A 16,170-nucleotide genomic window follows, 5' to 3' on the forward strand; every position below is an offset into this window, starting at 1 on the left:
TATTCTTCCAAAGGAGAAACCATTCACATCTAGATTAGAAAGACATTGACTTACTCTTTTAGGAAGGAGATAATATCCAATTAAAATAGATATCTCAATTAGGTAGAGACTCGTGCTGATAATGTGTTAAAAAATTAAACTCAAAATAACAATATAAAACAAAGAAAAACAAGAGATATAGAGAGAAAGAGAGGATGGATTCTAATTTATTCCATGTATTCAAGTGTGTTGGGTGATTTGGAACTCTCCGGGAGTCGTTGCGACTTTGGGTATTCTAGGCAGATTAGAGTTGAGGAAGTTAAGGGGGCTATACGTAAGATAAGCAGGGGAAAAGCGACCAGGCCGAATGAAATTTCGGTAGAATTTTGGAAGAGTGCAGGCAAGATGGGCTTGGAGTGGCTCACTAGGTTATTTAATATTATTTTTAGAATGAAGAAGATGCCTAGGGAATGGAGGTGGAGCACGATAGTTCCTTTATACAAAAACAAGGGTAATATCCAAAATTGCAATAACTATCGGGGTATCAAGCTGCTTAGCCATACTATGAAAGTCTGGGAGAGTGTGGTGGAGCTAAGGGTGAGGAGGAGTATGTCTATTTCCGAGAGCTAATTCGGGTTTATGCCGGGACGCCTGACTGCAAAGGCTATTCACCTTGTTGGAAGTTTGATGTGAGCAATATAGGGAAAGGAAGAGGGACTTGCATATGGTGTTCATCGACTTAAAAAAGGCGTACGATAAAGTCCCGAGGGAGATTTTGTGGAGATGTTTAGAGGGTAGAGGTATACATGTTGCCTACATTAGGGTGATTAAGAACATGTATGATTGAGAAAAGACTCAAGTGAGAACGGTGTGAGGGGACTCAGACCATTTTTCGGTCATGATGGGGTTGTATCAGGGATCGACACTCAGCCCTTTTTTGTTTGCCCTGGCGATGGACGTTCTGACACACCACATCCAAGGGGAGGTGCCGTGGTGCATGTTATTTACAGATAATATAGTATTGATTGATGAGACGTGAGGTGGTGTGTACGCGAGGTTAGAGGTACGGAGGCAGACCCTGGAGTATAAAGGTTTCAAGCTGCGCAGGATTCGGACAGAATACTTGAGTGTAAGTTCAGTGGTGAGGAAGGGAAAGGGAGGTGAGTCTGGACTCACAAATCATTCCTTGGATAGGAAGTTTTAAGTACCTTGGGTCTATTATTCAGGGAGATGGGGAGATTGATAAAGATGTAACACATCATATTGGGGTAGGATGGATGAAATAGAGACTCGCTTCTGGTGTTTTGTGTGACAAGAAGATGCCCACCAAACTTAAAGGTAAGTTCTACAGAATGGTGCTCAACCTGACTATGTTGTATGGGGCTGAGTGTTGGCCTGTGAAGATCGCCTATTTTCCAGAAGACGAAGGTAGCATAGATGATGATGTTGAGATGGATGTGCGGGCATACCAGATTAGATATGATTAGGAATAAAATTATTTGCGATAAGGTGGATGTGGTCCCTCTTAAGGACAAGATGCGGAAAGCGAGGCTTAGGTGGTTTGGACATGTGAGGAGGAGGAGCACAGATGCCCCAGTGAGAAGATGTGAGAGGTTAATATTGGAGGGCCTACGGAGAGGTAGAGGTAGGCCGAAGAAGAAGTGGGGAGAGGTGATTAGGCAAGACATGGCGTAGCTTCAGCTGTCCGAGGACATGACCTTGTTAGGAAGGCGTAGAGGTCGAGAATTAGGGTAGTAGGGTAAGTGGTTTAGATTGTTCATACCGGTAGTATTAGTACACACTCTCGCATTCTGTTGGTAGTAGGTTTCCTTGACTACCCGTCATTTTCTTTCATTTTGATCATCTTATTATCGTGTTATTTTTATGTTGCTTTTACATGACTTTTTGGTGTTGTCCCTCCTTGTCTATCTCTTAATTAATGTGGTGCTTATGTTTTTCTGAGCCGAAAGTCTATTGAAAACAACCTCTCTACCTTCACAAAGGTAGGGATAAAGTCTGCGTACACACTACCCTCCCCAAACCCAGCGATGTGGGATAATACTGCGTATGTTGTTGTTGTGTTGTATCCAAGTGTGTACAATATGATGCCCAAACCCTCTATGTATAGGATGATATTTAGGTAACACAAAAGGATATCATGAACATGATATTAACTATTGAGATCATGAGGAAGATCATGGAAGAGGTTATGGAGGTGTGAGAGTTACAACCATAATGGTAAGAAGTAGTGGGAGGTTAATGAAGAAGAGTAGCAGGAGTAACTTCTTTAGAATAGACATCCACTATATAATATAATATTTCATAAAGGGTATGAAAAGTTCAAAGTGGACAGCTAAAAGTGAATGGAGGGAGTAGATTTCATATCACGGTGAATTTTCTTTTTACCTTTTCTCTTCAAATAGTTATTGCAAGTATAAATAAAAAGTTAGCAACCAAACTCACTTATTTGTTTCGTCATCTAATCACCTTGACCGGTTATGTTATAGTTTTTTCAGTGCATATATCAGTTATCAAAGGTTCACATATAAGAGATTTAAGCCTCAAAATTTCACCAACATGAATTGGAAGTAATTTTCCCTTTAATACATATCCGATTTCAAAAATGCCAATGTAGCTTAAACTTCTAAACTGTTGTTACTAGTATTAGCAATGTTATAGAAGTAAGTCAAGTAACCAATAAATTTAATGTTAAAGTCTTTCCAAACAAATGAACTCCAAATATTTGCTGCAAGAACTGTCTTACCCTATCACTGTCAGCTTCAATTAGAGCCTAAAATACTGGTAAAATCATCACAGCTACACGCTCGCTTACAGGATTGCAACAAAAAGCTACTCATAGGTCTTTATGGAGAAGAGATGAAACTATAGTTATTCAACGCTTGTTTTCCGAAACATTTTTTTGGTGGACCGATGACATTCTCGAGAAAACAGCGATATTTGAGTTTTCTTGGATCGTCTCTTGGCAGGTTAGGCCCCTCTTGATCATTTTTATCAAACGCAAACGAGAAAAGAAAAGACTGCACCTTGACATATTTGCTTGGTAGACTATTTACAGAAAAAAGAAAACACAAATAGAAAGGAGGTAGTAAGTATTATTGGTAGCGGAAACTTTTATTTTGTGTCTCGTACAACTGACACTAGTTGTATGAGGCAATTTTTTTGTCTCACAGTTTTATGAACCCAGATTTTTGTGAACCCAGAAGCGTAAGATTGGGGCCCACAAATTTGTGAGACAAAAAGAAGTCTCATACAACTAGTGTCAGATGTACGAGACACAAAATAAAACTTCTCATTGGTAGCTGAGTTCCCTTCCACTATGAGACACAAAATAAAACTTCTTATTGGTAGCTAAGTTTCCTTCCACTACACTTCTGAAGGTACCTCTTCTGCATCAATTTTTTCAAAAGATCAATGCATATGAATTTCCAATTAAACCAAACAGATGTATTAGATCCTCCAATCACGAAGACATGTGCACAAGTCCCTTTGCCCCTTCGCCTTTTTTTACTTAGTTGAGTCTTACATTGGAAGTAAATCAACAGAGACAACCACAAGATGTTAAATACTAGTAGTAGTTTATTTCTGAATATATTTTCAGACAATACTAGCTCCTTTTTTTGTTTCCTTTTGTTATTTTCACTCCTGTACAGTGTTTTCCCAGTCCAAAAACCTTCAACACTTGTAAATGCAAGAGTTATTTAGAAAATCTTTCGAAGGAAAGATCATTCAAATTTCGAAGCATATAAAGAACTTCTATATGTCTATGTAAAGTGAGAATCCTCCTAATGCCTGATAGCAGAAAACAACAAATGACAACCAAACTCGTTACCATAAAGTGAACACGGGACCAATTGCACCAACAATTCGCTTAGTGATATACTGCTTTTTCTCTATATCAATTTCATCGAGCACCAGTCGACCCCATCATACCACTTTCTAGTTGGCTCTTGAAAGCCCAGAAAGGCACCTGACTGAACCCTTTACAGTTGACCCCACTGCCTACAGAATCATCCCTCACAACCTAACAATTTCGTTTTTATCTTCTCCTGTGGATTTTGGTTTTTATTTTTTTTTTATTTGGGGACTCTTTTGGTCGTGTGACTTCGTTCCTGGTCTTCCTATTCCCTTCGCTTTCCCAGCCACTGATAGCAAAACAAAACAAGAGAGAACATATCCAGAGTTCTGCACAATCCAATGAACAACTGAAAATTTGGGTAAACCACAATCCAACAAAAGACCCCAATGGTAAACAGACAGCCCCTCAAACTCGCAAAACAGCTTCCCGTTTTAGTTTATTCTAAACTGTTTTTCCCTCGAATAATTATGCTTACCAAACGTCACCAAAAACACCACCACGCTCGGAACTGCCACTTTACTGGACTGATGCCATGTGCTTAATCAAGTCCACTACTCGAGTGCTGCAATCCCAGTAGTAAAAAAAAATATTAGCAGCAGAACACAAACCATAAAGTGCTGCTATACATAGTTCTTGTAAAGGCGAATGCTTAAAGATAAACATAGGCAGAAGCAGAAAGATCAGATCGACCCTCTACCAGAATAAGATATCATGCAAAAGTGCAGCTACTCTAAAATTAAAGGCATGTAAAGTTTATATTTACCTGTAGCCCATTTCGTTGTCATACCAAGAAACAAGCTTCACAAAGTTCTTACTCAGAGCGATTCCAGCCTTGGCATCAAAGATGCTTGATCTGCAAATTATTTTCATTTAAATTACAAATCTGTCAAATTAACATTTTGGCTCTCTAGTCTGGTTCAAGCTGGTTCAGTATAACAAAGGGGATTTACGTAAGAAATACTTAAGTGAGGTCAGAAGACAAAGGGGATTTACGTAAGAAATACTTAAGTGAGGTCAGAAGCAATAGGCACATGTTTTTTGAGTGAAGAAAATACATTCATCATCTTTTTCATTTGGAAACATAAAACAGAACAACACTTCCAAATCAATCCTACCTGTTGTCCCCAATAAAGTCCGTTGATACCACATCATCTTCAGTGTAACCTAGAATTCCCTTCAATTTTCCTTCAGACTCCTCCCTAATAAGATGCCAAAGCAAATTAACATAAATGAGCAGCTCACAGGGGCAGGACATAAGGCCTTTTTTATTATTTCGTGCAGCACTAGCATGAATTAAATCCACAGCATGAGACTTCTAGTGTATACTTGCCGATTGAATAAAGTACACAAGCTTTTTGTATTTTTTCAAGGAAAGGAGAATGGTAAAGTTGTAGAGTGGACAAGCTTACTTGATAGCAGCCTTGATTTCATCATAGGTAGCTTCTTTCTCCAATCTCACTGTGAGATCAACCACGGACACATCAACAGTTGGAACTCGGAAAGCCATTCCAGTTAACTTTCCATTCAATGATGGTAGCACCTTTCCAACAGCCTTAGCAGCTCCAGTACTGCTAGGAATAATGTTGAAGGATGCTGCCCTTCCACCCCTCCAGTCCTTGGCGGATGGTCCATCAACAGTTTTCTGGGTGGCTGTTTAATAAAAATAGAAACAACTTGAGTGCACAAGCTACAGAAAACAAATTAAAAAAGCACAAGTAAAATACCTACCAGTCATGGAGTGGACAGTGGTCATAAGACCCTCAACAATTCCAAATCTGTCATGAATAACCTGCAAAGTCACGTCAGAAATTTTGAGAAAATATATATTGTATCACCAATGGGTTAAACTGTTAAATGAAGGACAGAGCAAGGAACAAAAAGGGAACCTTTGCCAAAGGCGCGAGGCAGTTAGTGGTACAACTAGCGTTAGAAACAACGTTGAGGTCTGGCTTGTATTCCTTCTCATTGACGCCAACAACAAACATAGGAGCATCCTTGCTAGGAGCAGAAATGATGACTTTCTTAGCACCACCCTGATGATTAACGACAACCACACTCAATGAGATGACCATATCTATCCAAGTTGGCAATACTCAAAAATTAAGCATTAGCATCAATTTGCTAAAAAAATACTCATACAGGTAATAACCATTATAAACGTACTCTACCAATATAAATGACATACTTTAACACCCTGATTCATATAGAGAAAATCAACAAAGTTATATTCTAGATTTGAGTTGCTTTTAAGAGGACAGTGTACTCGATTCTTCAATTTCCACAAAAATATAATTGGACAGGAAAAGAAAACGAAACATCACAAGTGTAAAGCCTCGAAAATAGCACCTTCACTAACAAATGCATAAAAGCAACAAGCACCAGAATATTCACAATACACACACAATTGGGAGAAATTCACAATACACACACAATTGGGAGATATTCACAGTACACACACAATTGGGAGATATTCACAATACACAATCAGGAACTTGAGTATACGTACACGGTACACATAAAGTTTAAATAAAGCAATACCACCAAATCCGCTAAATGATTTCAGGCACCAAATGTACGGGCCGGCCAGTGGGAAAAAAAAACTAATATGTTGGAGCGCCAAGTTATGACAAACCAAAGTTAATATTAACTACAAACAGTTCCTCTATTATTTGAGGCAGGGAAGGCAAAAAAGAACAGGTATCGTTCATTAGGATCACAAACCTTCAAGTGGGCAGCAGCCTTGTCTTTATCAGTGAAGACTCCTGTTGACTCCACGATGTACTCTGCTCCAGCCTCAGCCCATGGAATCTCCTCTGGGTTTCTTCACATATTCATTACAGTAAGTTCAATCAGAAATCCAAATTGACCCAAGAAAATTCTTATGCACTTGCCATAAGTTAATGAGGGATAAATTCACCTAATGCCAAATACAGCAACAGGCTTCTCACCAAAGAGAAGAGTCTTATCATCCTTAACCTTGAGCTCATGGTTCTTCCACTGGCCGTGGACACTGTCATACTTAAACATGTATGTCTGCAACAAAATCCAGGAACAAAATTCACTGATACTGTTTAAGCTTGATTCATAGTATATTACTAATATTACTATTTAAATGTCATATACCATGTATTCAACGGAGATGAAGGGGTCATTAACAGCAACGAGCTCAACGTCATCTCTCTGGAGTGCCACCCTGGCAACCAGTCGCCCAATTCTTCCAAAACCATTGATTCCAATCTTAACCTTGGCTGCAAAAAAGTACAGAGAAGATAGGAAAAACCGAAATTAGTCACTGCTCATCATCTGAAACATAAGTTGCATGCACAAAGAATTGAAGAACAAAAAAAAAAACAGAGAGAATTGATATATACCCATGATCTTTGTGAATTCAGAGGGAAAATGGAGTCCGATCTAATTGAGAGGTTCTTGTGAAATGGTGTTAGTGGAGTGGAGGTTGGTGGGAAGGGTTTAATAGAAGTACTAGTTGGTACTGGGAGACCGGCAGAGGCGGTAAGTAATGCGGTTCAACTTCAAGGAGTAGTACTTCATTGTTTTTCTCAATTCGTTTTCCTCTTCTTTTTTGAATTATCTGGGAAAATCGGCTTTGCTTAATTCAATTATTCTCTTTGTTTTGTGGTAATTATTTTCGACCAAAATAATATGCTCAATTCACCTGTCTCAGAACATTTGGTCGTTCAATTTCTCTCATTGGTAGGATGGATGAGATAATTTCAACTTTAATTAGAGATGATTTCAAGAGTCTTTAGACGAAAGATTCTTATAGAGAATGTTTTCTTCTTTAAGTAGGTCTTATGTGATTCGATTTCAAAATTAATAGATCATGCTTGAATCGATTTCACACAAAAGTTTTTGTCCAACAATAGAATCAAAAATAAGAAAGAGTATACTGTAATAATAGAGTAAAAAATAATTAATACTTCCTCTGTTTCAACTTATATGACATACTTCCTTTATTAGTTTATACCAAAAAGAATAATACATATCTAAAATTAAAAATAATTCAACTTTTAACTCTTCATTTTATCTATTTTACTTAATGACAAACTTTTATAACCACACAACTGTCATGACACCATAAAGCTTTTACCTCTTAAGCTTTAAAGATCATACGTATCAAAAATCTTTATTTTTCTTCTTAATATTCATGTCGAGTCAAACTATCTCATCTAAATTGAAATGGAGATAGTGGTTTTTAAATATATTTAAATTCACATTACCATAAGAAGCTTATAAATATTGTGCTTTTATTTTTTGTAAGTCTCTTTAGTCATTTGGGTAGGGATAAGTTCTGCGAACACACTATACTACCCAGACCTCAGAGATTTTACTAATAATTCCGAATTTGAAAAAATAAAGTTTGTGCAAATACATAGCACTTTTTATGGAGCAACTATTTTTGGACGGGGAACTGGGACTTTAGGTGGCGGTAATAGTCGGTTCTGAAGCAGATGTCTAGCTTTAGCGGATACATCACGGAATTTCATAAGGAGTCCTTTCGAGAAGAGAAGAAAAATTTGGAGAAAATGGAAAAGAAAAATGTGTGGAGAAAGATGGTATGGGGACCGTGCGTAAGACGGTTGGCGGGCAAATAGGTGCCCCACGACTGTGAGTTGAGGCAGACTCCTCCCACAAATCTGCACCTTGATTTGCGTGTCCAATCCAAGTGGATGTAAGACCAATGTATGGTCAATTTTACACCTTGTCCCTCTTTTACTTTTTTCCCAACGGACTGCTTTTCTGGCCAACCAAAAACAAGTACTAGTAGATGTTTTAACTCAAATGGTCTATCTTAAGTTTGAGAATTTTCTTTTTCATATTCGGTGTTCGGTGACATGATTAATCAAGGATTTTGCGCTGGAAAATTTTATTTCCGAAGGCAAAGTGTTTTCTATCAAAAGCAATTTCATATGGCTTGTCATACCTTTAGTTAAGAATATGAAAGTATTTACAACTTCACGACGATTTTTAGTAATAATTTGAGAGTTGATCTATATTTATTTTTTATAGTATGAAACATAGATAATACTTCAACTTAATAAAATCTTTTGGATAAAAGGAAATCCTACCAAAATTCTTCAATATTAGGAAATCCTATCTCAACTAGCATTATATCAAATCTTCAAGTGATATTACATTTCCATGTCAAATTTTAGTGTATTTACTAATAATTAATTTGAAAATCAGATAACAAACCCATTAAAGTTGGGGGGCCAATGATAGTGCAGCAACGATAGTCCTATAGATAAAAATAATATGAAAGATAGCTAGAGTATAGATCCATCAACTGTTCTACAACAACGAGAAATAAACTAAGCAAATACAAAAAAAAATATAAATCACACAAGTGAAAAGATACTAACCAAGTTGGGATTCAAGAATAAAAAGGAAACCTATTCAATACATTGTAGTTTGCTACTCATAATCGCTACAATGCCTTGTGTCTTGCTAGTGAATATGCTGAAAATAATTTAATTTCAATAGGAGCAACATAATAGGTTTGAGAATTAAGATTTTGAGTTTACTTGTTGGTTTGTAATTGTTTCATGATTTCAAGGCCAAAAAAAAATTAGTGCTTTATTATTTTTAAACTTAATATATAAATATAGTTTTTACATGGTAAATTTATTCAGTACGGTTCGGTATTTTTTCGGTTTATTTTCATAAAATAAAAAACCTATCCTAATTATCGGCACGTTATAAATTTATATGAAAACCTACGGTTTTAATAATGAAACCTAAAAATCGGTTCGGTACGGTACGGTACGGTACGGTTCGATCTGTTTAATCGATTTTTAAATATCCATTGATACCCCTACTCCCTCCGATACACAATAAGTGATAATTTTACGTTTGGCACACCCACTAAGCAAATACGAACTCCTAGAGAAGAAAAGATGTATTAACTAAATGAACCTTAATTAATTGTTACCTTGACACACTGGAATATATAAATACGGACAAATTTTGAAAAAATATAATTAATTTCTTCTTGATTATGCAAATAGATACTTATGTTAGACTAAAATAAAAAGTTAAAATGATCATTTATTGTGGATAGGAGGGAATAATATCTTTGTGTTGGGAATATTGGAAATGTCAAAGAGTAATTATTTGGGCACAGACTATAATGTTTCTGAATAAGTGATTTATATTAATTCAGATGATCAAAGTATCTGTCATTAGATTATCACGTATAACAACAGGAACAACCTTAACTTACAGGTGGTGGGAAAGACCAATGGAACAATTACGTGGTAGTGTGAAGTCAAATGCTTAACATTACTAGTTGCTTTGGGTTTTAAAGAAATTTGTTTGGATGCCAGTTAGAGAAGGGAAGATTTGGAGATATGGTAAAGTTGCCGCTTTATTTCCGTGTTCTGAGACCTTTCATACCTTCATTTGATGTTATATGACTTGCATGCGTGACTGATCACGTCCAAATGCACGCCTTAATAAAGATATGTACGGTCGTATGCAACAATAAATACCCAACTAGGAGTCGAGGTCGAATCTACTGGGAGTTATGATGGGAGCAGGGGTATATATTCGAAGTAAGTAGATGGGCTATCTAGATTACACTTCCACAACAAGATTTTTGTTTCTATTTCTAATGTTAATCTAATGATTGCAAAATAAAAACAGAAGACTAGAGATTAATTGTTTTTGAGGTTTTTCTAATTGGATCAAAGGCCTAGGGCTACTACCATAACCTAGGTGTTTGCCTAATGGGATAAAGATGTTAATGCTTGTGTAGCTTATTGGGGTGTATTGTAGCTCACAACTCTACGTTACCCACTCAATACCTTTCGGTCAGAGAGTGGTTTTGCCAATTTGGCTTTCTCAAGACCAAATGGGTATCTACCAAAATAGTTGATAAGAGCTCAAGTCGAGCTATTACTATCTCTAGGTTGAACCCTTTAACTGGTTTAATCAATCTCTCAATTGACCCAATTCCTTGTAAGCTAAGTTATCCTAGACTAGGTCCCTCCTTCTCAAGTAGAGACTAAGTCAAATAAGCATGAATCAATGTTTGTAACCATCAATTCTACAATTGAAGCATGGACTAAGCTAAATAATAAACACCTGATCATAAACAATCACTAAATTAATCACCTATAAGGTTTACACAATAGGGTTGGGTCACAACCCTAGTATAATTCTAGCTACTCATAATAGAAATTACAGAAAATAGAGACAAGAAAAACTAATTAAACTCATATTGGAAGATTAAAATAAAGAAATCAAATGTTGAAACACCAAAATAATGCAAAATTTCCTAAAGTAGTAAAGAAAAATGGCTACAACAACTTCAGATATTCAAAACTTGACCTAATTTATGAAACTCATTTGTTTATACAGGGCTAAAAATCTCGGAAAAAATTCCCCTCGGGAGGTTCTGCGGCCGCACAATTCTGGCAGGAACTGGAGTTCTGCGTCCGCACATATCTGAACTGCGGCCGCGAAGCAAATCTTCTGTGGTCCACACAATTAGGCCTACGGCTGCTAGGCAACTCTTCTCTCGCCGCACAATTCTTGTGCAATCCGCAATTCACATAGGCTCCTAGACTTGATTTTTTTGCATACACTCTAATCTTCGACTCTTAGCCTAGCTTTGCGGCTGCACAATTCATGTGCGGTCCGCACTTTGTGCAAATATCTGCTAAAATATTCCTCTTGGTTTGCGGCCGCAGATGGAATTCTGCAGTTCGTAAGTTCTTCTGTGGCTGAAGAATTCCTTCTGCAGACCGCACATTTATGCTTTTACGCCCTTAATTGCCTTCTGCTTCAGACTACTCCTTTATTAGTCGGATTTCATCTCAAGAGATCAACTTCCATCATTCCTGCAATTTTACGCAATTTCATTAGTTTCGAGAAAATAATTCAATGCTTTTATACTAAAACAAAAGCTAAAAGCCGCTAATAATCAGTCAAAATCCCCACTTATCAGTGACACTTGTTGTTTTTCAGAAAAAGTTTACGAGAAATTTTAAAGAAAATATATTTTTTGGCTTTAAAAACAACTTGAGTTAATCTTGGTTAATGTTCTTGGTAAACGGCCTCAGATCGGTGTTTTGACGATTCCAGTAGGTTCGTATGATGTTTTTGGACTTGTACGCACGTTTGGTTGTTGTCTGGGACGATTCGAGAGTGTTTCAGCGCATTACGAGAAAGATTGTGAAAATTGAGTTTTCAAGTTGAAATCATTGAGTTTTAACGTTTGATTCTTGGTATTTGATGTTATTTTGATGATTTGAGGTAGCGAGAAAGTTTGTATGATGTTATTACACTTGTGTGCATATTTGGTTTGGAGCCCGAGAGGCTCGGGTAAGTTTCAGATTGATTTCAGACTATTTTTGGACTTGTTGAATTTTTGATTTTTCTTCTGGTACCCAGTGTTTCGCGATCACAAAAGGAAAATACTTGGGTTGGGGCTGGTACACTACGCGAACGCGAGAGGTGGATCGCGAACGCGAGGGCTTGTGGGATTCCTTTCGCGTTCGTGTAGCTTTGGTTGGCTTGGAAGCAGGGGAGTCCTTCATCGTGAATGCAACCAGTAGGTCGTGAACGCGGAGGATTGGCTGGGGATGCCTTCGCGAATGTGATTGGGACCTCGCGAACGCGAAAGCCAACTGGCATGGGCATTTCACGAACGTGGCATGTGCTTCGCGAACGTGAAGAACACCTGACTCTCAGTTAAATGAAACATCAACGTCGGGATTTTGTCATTCTACACCATTTTTGAAAAGTAGAGCTCGGACTAGAGAGGATTTTGAAGATACTTTCATCCCTACTTCATTGTTTAGTGCTTTTTAACTATTTGTGATATATTTTCATAAACACCCATTGATTTTTGACCTTTAATCTATGAATTTTATAGTAGAAATTAGGGTTTTTGAGTAGAGTTTATGAATTTTATAAAATTGAGATTTAGACTTCAAGATCAAATTTTGAAACAAATCACATAACCGGGCTAGGGGATAAATGAGTAATCGAATTTTGGTCCGAATCTCCAATTTTGACCAAGTGGGCCCGGGATTACCATTTGTTGACTTTTTTCTATTTTCATTAAAAATTGATTTTTTTTTACTTATGAGTAGTTTTTAAAGCTTATTTTGAATTATTTGGACTATAATTTTCTAGATTTGACTGGTTTGGAGGCTAATTCTAAAGGAAAAGCTGTGGTTGATCATTAATTTGATTGCAGGAAGAGGTAAGTATCGTGGTTAACCTGAACTTGAGGGAATTAAGACTTAAGTGATTTATTTGCTACTGTGTGGGGACGATATATATGCAAGGTGATAAGTGTATATATGTAGTCATGGGTTAAGCATGCGGGTTAGGATATTCATATGTCTTCAATTATTTCATGCCTTCATTTAATCCACGTTATTACTTGTTAAATGCTTTAATTGTTATTTGTCGCTTACTTGTTATAATCTTGTCTTTATTCATTACATGCCTTAATTTATTATTTGTTTTCCATGTATCCGTACTTTTATTTATTGACTGCCTTTACTTGCTTTATGACTTTGTGTGTTATTAGATAACTATTTTGTCCGCTTTATATTATGTAATTCTCTAATCACGCTTTATTGTGAAATACACCATAATTGATTGTAGTTTATACATTTATTTTAATTATGTGGGATCAGGTTGCATCCCGCAACGGATACTGGTATTATTGTGTGAGATCGGGTTGCACGCCACAACGAATATTGGTAATATTATTTGGGATCGGGTTGCAAGCTACAACAAATATTGGTATTAATACTTGGGATTAGATTGCACGCCAAAATGGTATTTATATGTATTTGTGGATCGGATTGGGCGCCATAACAGAGAAGACATGTTATTTATAAACATTTGTGGATCAGGTTGCGTGCCGCAACAGAGAAAATATATTTAACTTTTTAACTGTTATTTTCGTATCTGTGTTGAGTTGAGAAGTTGAGCATATATGTTATTCTGGGGCACTCTGTTATGTAATTTATGTTCAGATTTTTATGTTAATTCTTGTTTCCTCTATTATGCTATTATTTCATTTATACTTGCACCAGTTTATTGCGAGTGCCTTGTTATAGCCTCATCATTACTTCGTCGAGGTTAGACTCGGTACGTACGAAGTACATGGGGTCATTGTACTCTTACTATATTTATGCACTTCTTGTGCAAATTCTGGTGTTGGTCGCAACAATATTTAGTTGAGGCTCGCTCGGATTAGCTTTTATTGAAGACTTGAGGTAGAGCGGCATGATGTTCGCAGGCCTTGAAATCCCCTTCTTATTTCCTTCACTGTTAATTCATTCAGAATGCTATATTTTTATTTCAGACCATGCTTGTAGTATTTTGTTTTAGTAGCTATAGGGCTTTAGGAAATTCTACTTCTTTTTTCTCTATCGTGCGATTTTATTCTATCCTTGAGTTTGAATTACTCTATTCTTGTTCTCTTATAGAAAGTGAGGACACACATAACATTCACATCGGACCAGGAACTGGAGCCTTAGGTTGCAACCACTACCAAGGGTAGTGACCGGGGCTGATGTAGAGGCAGATGCAGAGGCAGAGCTCGCCCTAGAGCACGTGTTGAAACACTTATTGCAGAGCCTCTGATCTAGCAAGAGGAGGAAAAAATCCCTGTTCATACTGCGCCAGTTGGACCGGCTCAGGTCCCAAAGGGGTTTATTGCCACTCCCGTACTTTATGAAGCTCTGGTCTGCCTGGTTGGTCTTATAGAGAGTGTGGCCCAGGCCAGAGTATTTTCTATGGCACTAACCATCTCTCAGGATAGGGGAGGAGCCCAGACTCCCGCTACTCACACTCCAAAGCAAATGGCTCAGGGATATCAGACTCCGATAATTCAAATAGTTGGAGCAGTTCAGCCCGTTATTTCTACATAGTCCAGGGAGAGACTCGCTATGTTGTCCGTGGGGTTGAAGAGATTGGAAAATTTCACTAAGCTATTTCGTATACGATTTGGTGGTACACTTTCTGAGGACCCACATGATTTCATAGACTGTTGCCATGAGGTACTGTACAACATGGGTATTGTGGAGTCTAATGGAGTTGACTTTATAGTATTTCAAATGCATGACTCTGCCAAGAGGTGGTGGCAGGAGTATGTTCAGGGTAGACCTGCATGTTCACCTCCACCTACTTGGGATAAGTTCTCACATCTATTTTCGAAGAAGTCATCCCTTTCACTCAGAGAGAGGACTACCGCAACCAGTTTGAGTGCCTCCAATATGGTAGCATTATTTTTACCCAGTACGAGACCTGATTCGTGGATTTGTCTTATCATGAAATTGTCTTGATCCCTGCTAAGAGGGAGAGGGTGTGGAGATTTATTGATGGCCTTACTTATGGTATGAGGTTGCAGATGGCTAGAGAGACTGAGGATGATATTTTCTTCAACTGGGTTCTAGAGATTACTAGACGGATCAAGTGGGTTCGTGGTCAGGGTAGAGAGGTAGCATCTTAGAAGAGGTCTCGTCATTTAAGTGATTTAGTGGTGCCTCATTTGGAGTCAATGGGTTCATTTGGTAGAGGCCATCCTATTACTCCGGTTCAGTCAGCACTTCAGGCATTACATGGTGCTTTGGGGAGTCGTGATTCTTATGTGTCTTATCTTGAGTAGCTAGCCTATAATGCACCTCTTGATCTCATCAGTGCACCACTGATTCAGAGGTATCACAGTGGTTATCCGAACCGTCAGGGTCAGTCTTAGATTCAACAGCCACACCAGCTGAGAGAGTGTTTTGAGTATGGAGGTACAAGTCATATCAGGAGATAATGTTCCAGAATTTAGAGTAATGTGCCATAATAGGGTTCTCATGCCATAGTTCCGACGCCAGTTGCTCCACCACCCGCTCAGCCAGCTTGAGGCGGGGGTCAGGCAACTTGGGGAGGTAGTCAGTCCATTAGAGGCGGAGTCTATCCAGAGAGAGGTCGTTCGAGAGATGGAGATCACACTGGCCAAGCTCAGCCTTGTTTTTATGAATTTCCAGCTAGACCTGATGGAGAGTCATCTGATACGGTCATCATAGGTATTGTTCTCGTTTTCCATAGAGATGCCTCAATTTTATTTGATCCACTTATTTGTATGTGTCATCCTATTTTGGTCCATATTTGGATATGTCTCGTGATTCTTTAAGTTCCCCTGTTTATGTGTCTACGCCTTTGTGAGATTCTATTGTGGTAGATTGTGTCTATCGCTCGTGTGTGATTTCTATAGGGGTTACGGGACTAGGGTAGATATCCTTTTACTCAGCATGGTGGACTTGATGTTATTTTGG

General features: G+C 37.9%; 1 protein-coding gene across 1 annotated transcript; it reads right to left on the reverse strand.

Moving 5' to 3' along the window:
* Window positions 1-4,182: 4,182 nt before the first annotated feature.
* LOC107764636 (glyceraldehyde-3-phosphate dehydrogenase, cytosolic) lies at window positions 4,183-7,661 on the reverse strand. Its single transcript, XM_016583246.2, has 10 exons — window positions 7,228-7,661; window positions 6,980-7,104; window positions 6,774-6,889; window positions 6,578-6,677; window positions 5,743-5,889; window positions 5,585-5,645; window positions 5,266-5,506; window positions 4,972-5,055; window positions 4,620-4,709; window positions 4,183-4,418 (listed from the first exon to the last, which is right to left on the reverse strand). The coding sequence occupies exons 1-10, from the start codon at window positions 7,229-7,231 to the stop codon at window positions 4,373-4,375; spliced, it is 1,014 nt and encodes a 337-aa protein (XP_016438732.1). The 5' UTR covers window positions 7,232-7,661; the 3' UTR covers window positions 4,183-4,372.
* Between the last annotated feature and the right edge of the window lie 8,509 nt (window positions 7,662-16,170).

The sequence above is a fragment of the Nicotiana tabacum genome, chromosome 8 (assembly GCF_000715075.1).
Source record: "Nicotiana tabacum cultivar K326 chromosome 8, ASM71507v2, whole genome shotgun sequence".
NCBI classification, from domain to species: domain Eukaryota; kingdom Viridiplantae; phylum Streptophyta; class Magnoliopsida; order Solanales; family Solanaceae; genus Nicotiana; species Nicotiana tabacum.

Excerpts from the sequence above, each read along its gene's own strand:
- LOC107764636 (XM_016583246.2), bottom strand. Across the intron at positions 6,890-6,979 it reads TCATCTCCGTTGAATACATG|ACATACATGTTTAAGTATGA; the intron begins GTATATGACATT and ends ATTTTGTTGCAG. Across the intron at positions 5,890-6,577 it reads AGGCTGCTGCCCACTTGAAG|GGTGGTGCTAAGAAAGTCAT; the intron begins GTTTGTGATCCT and ends GTTAATCATCAG.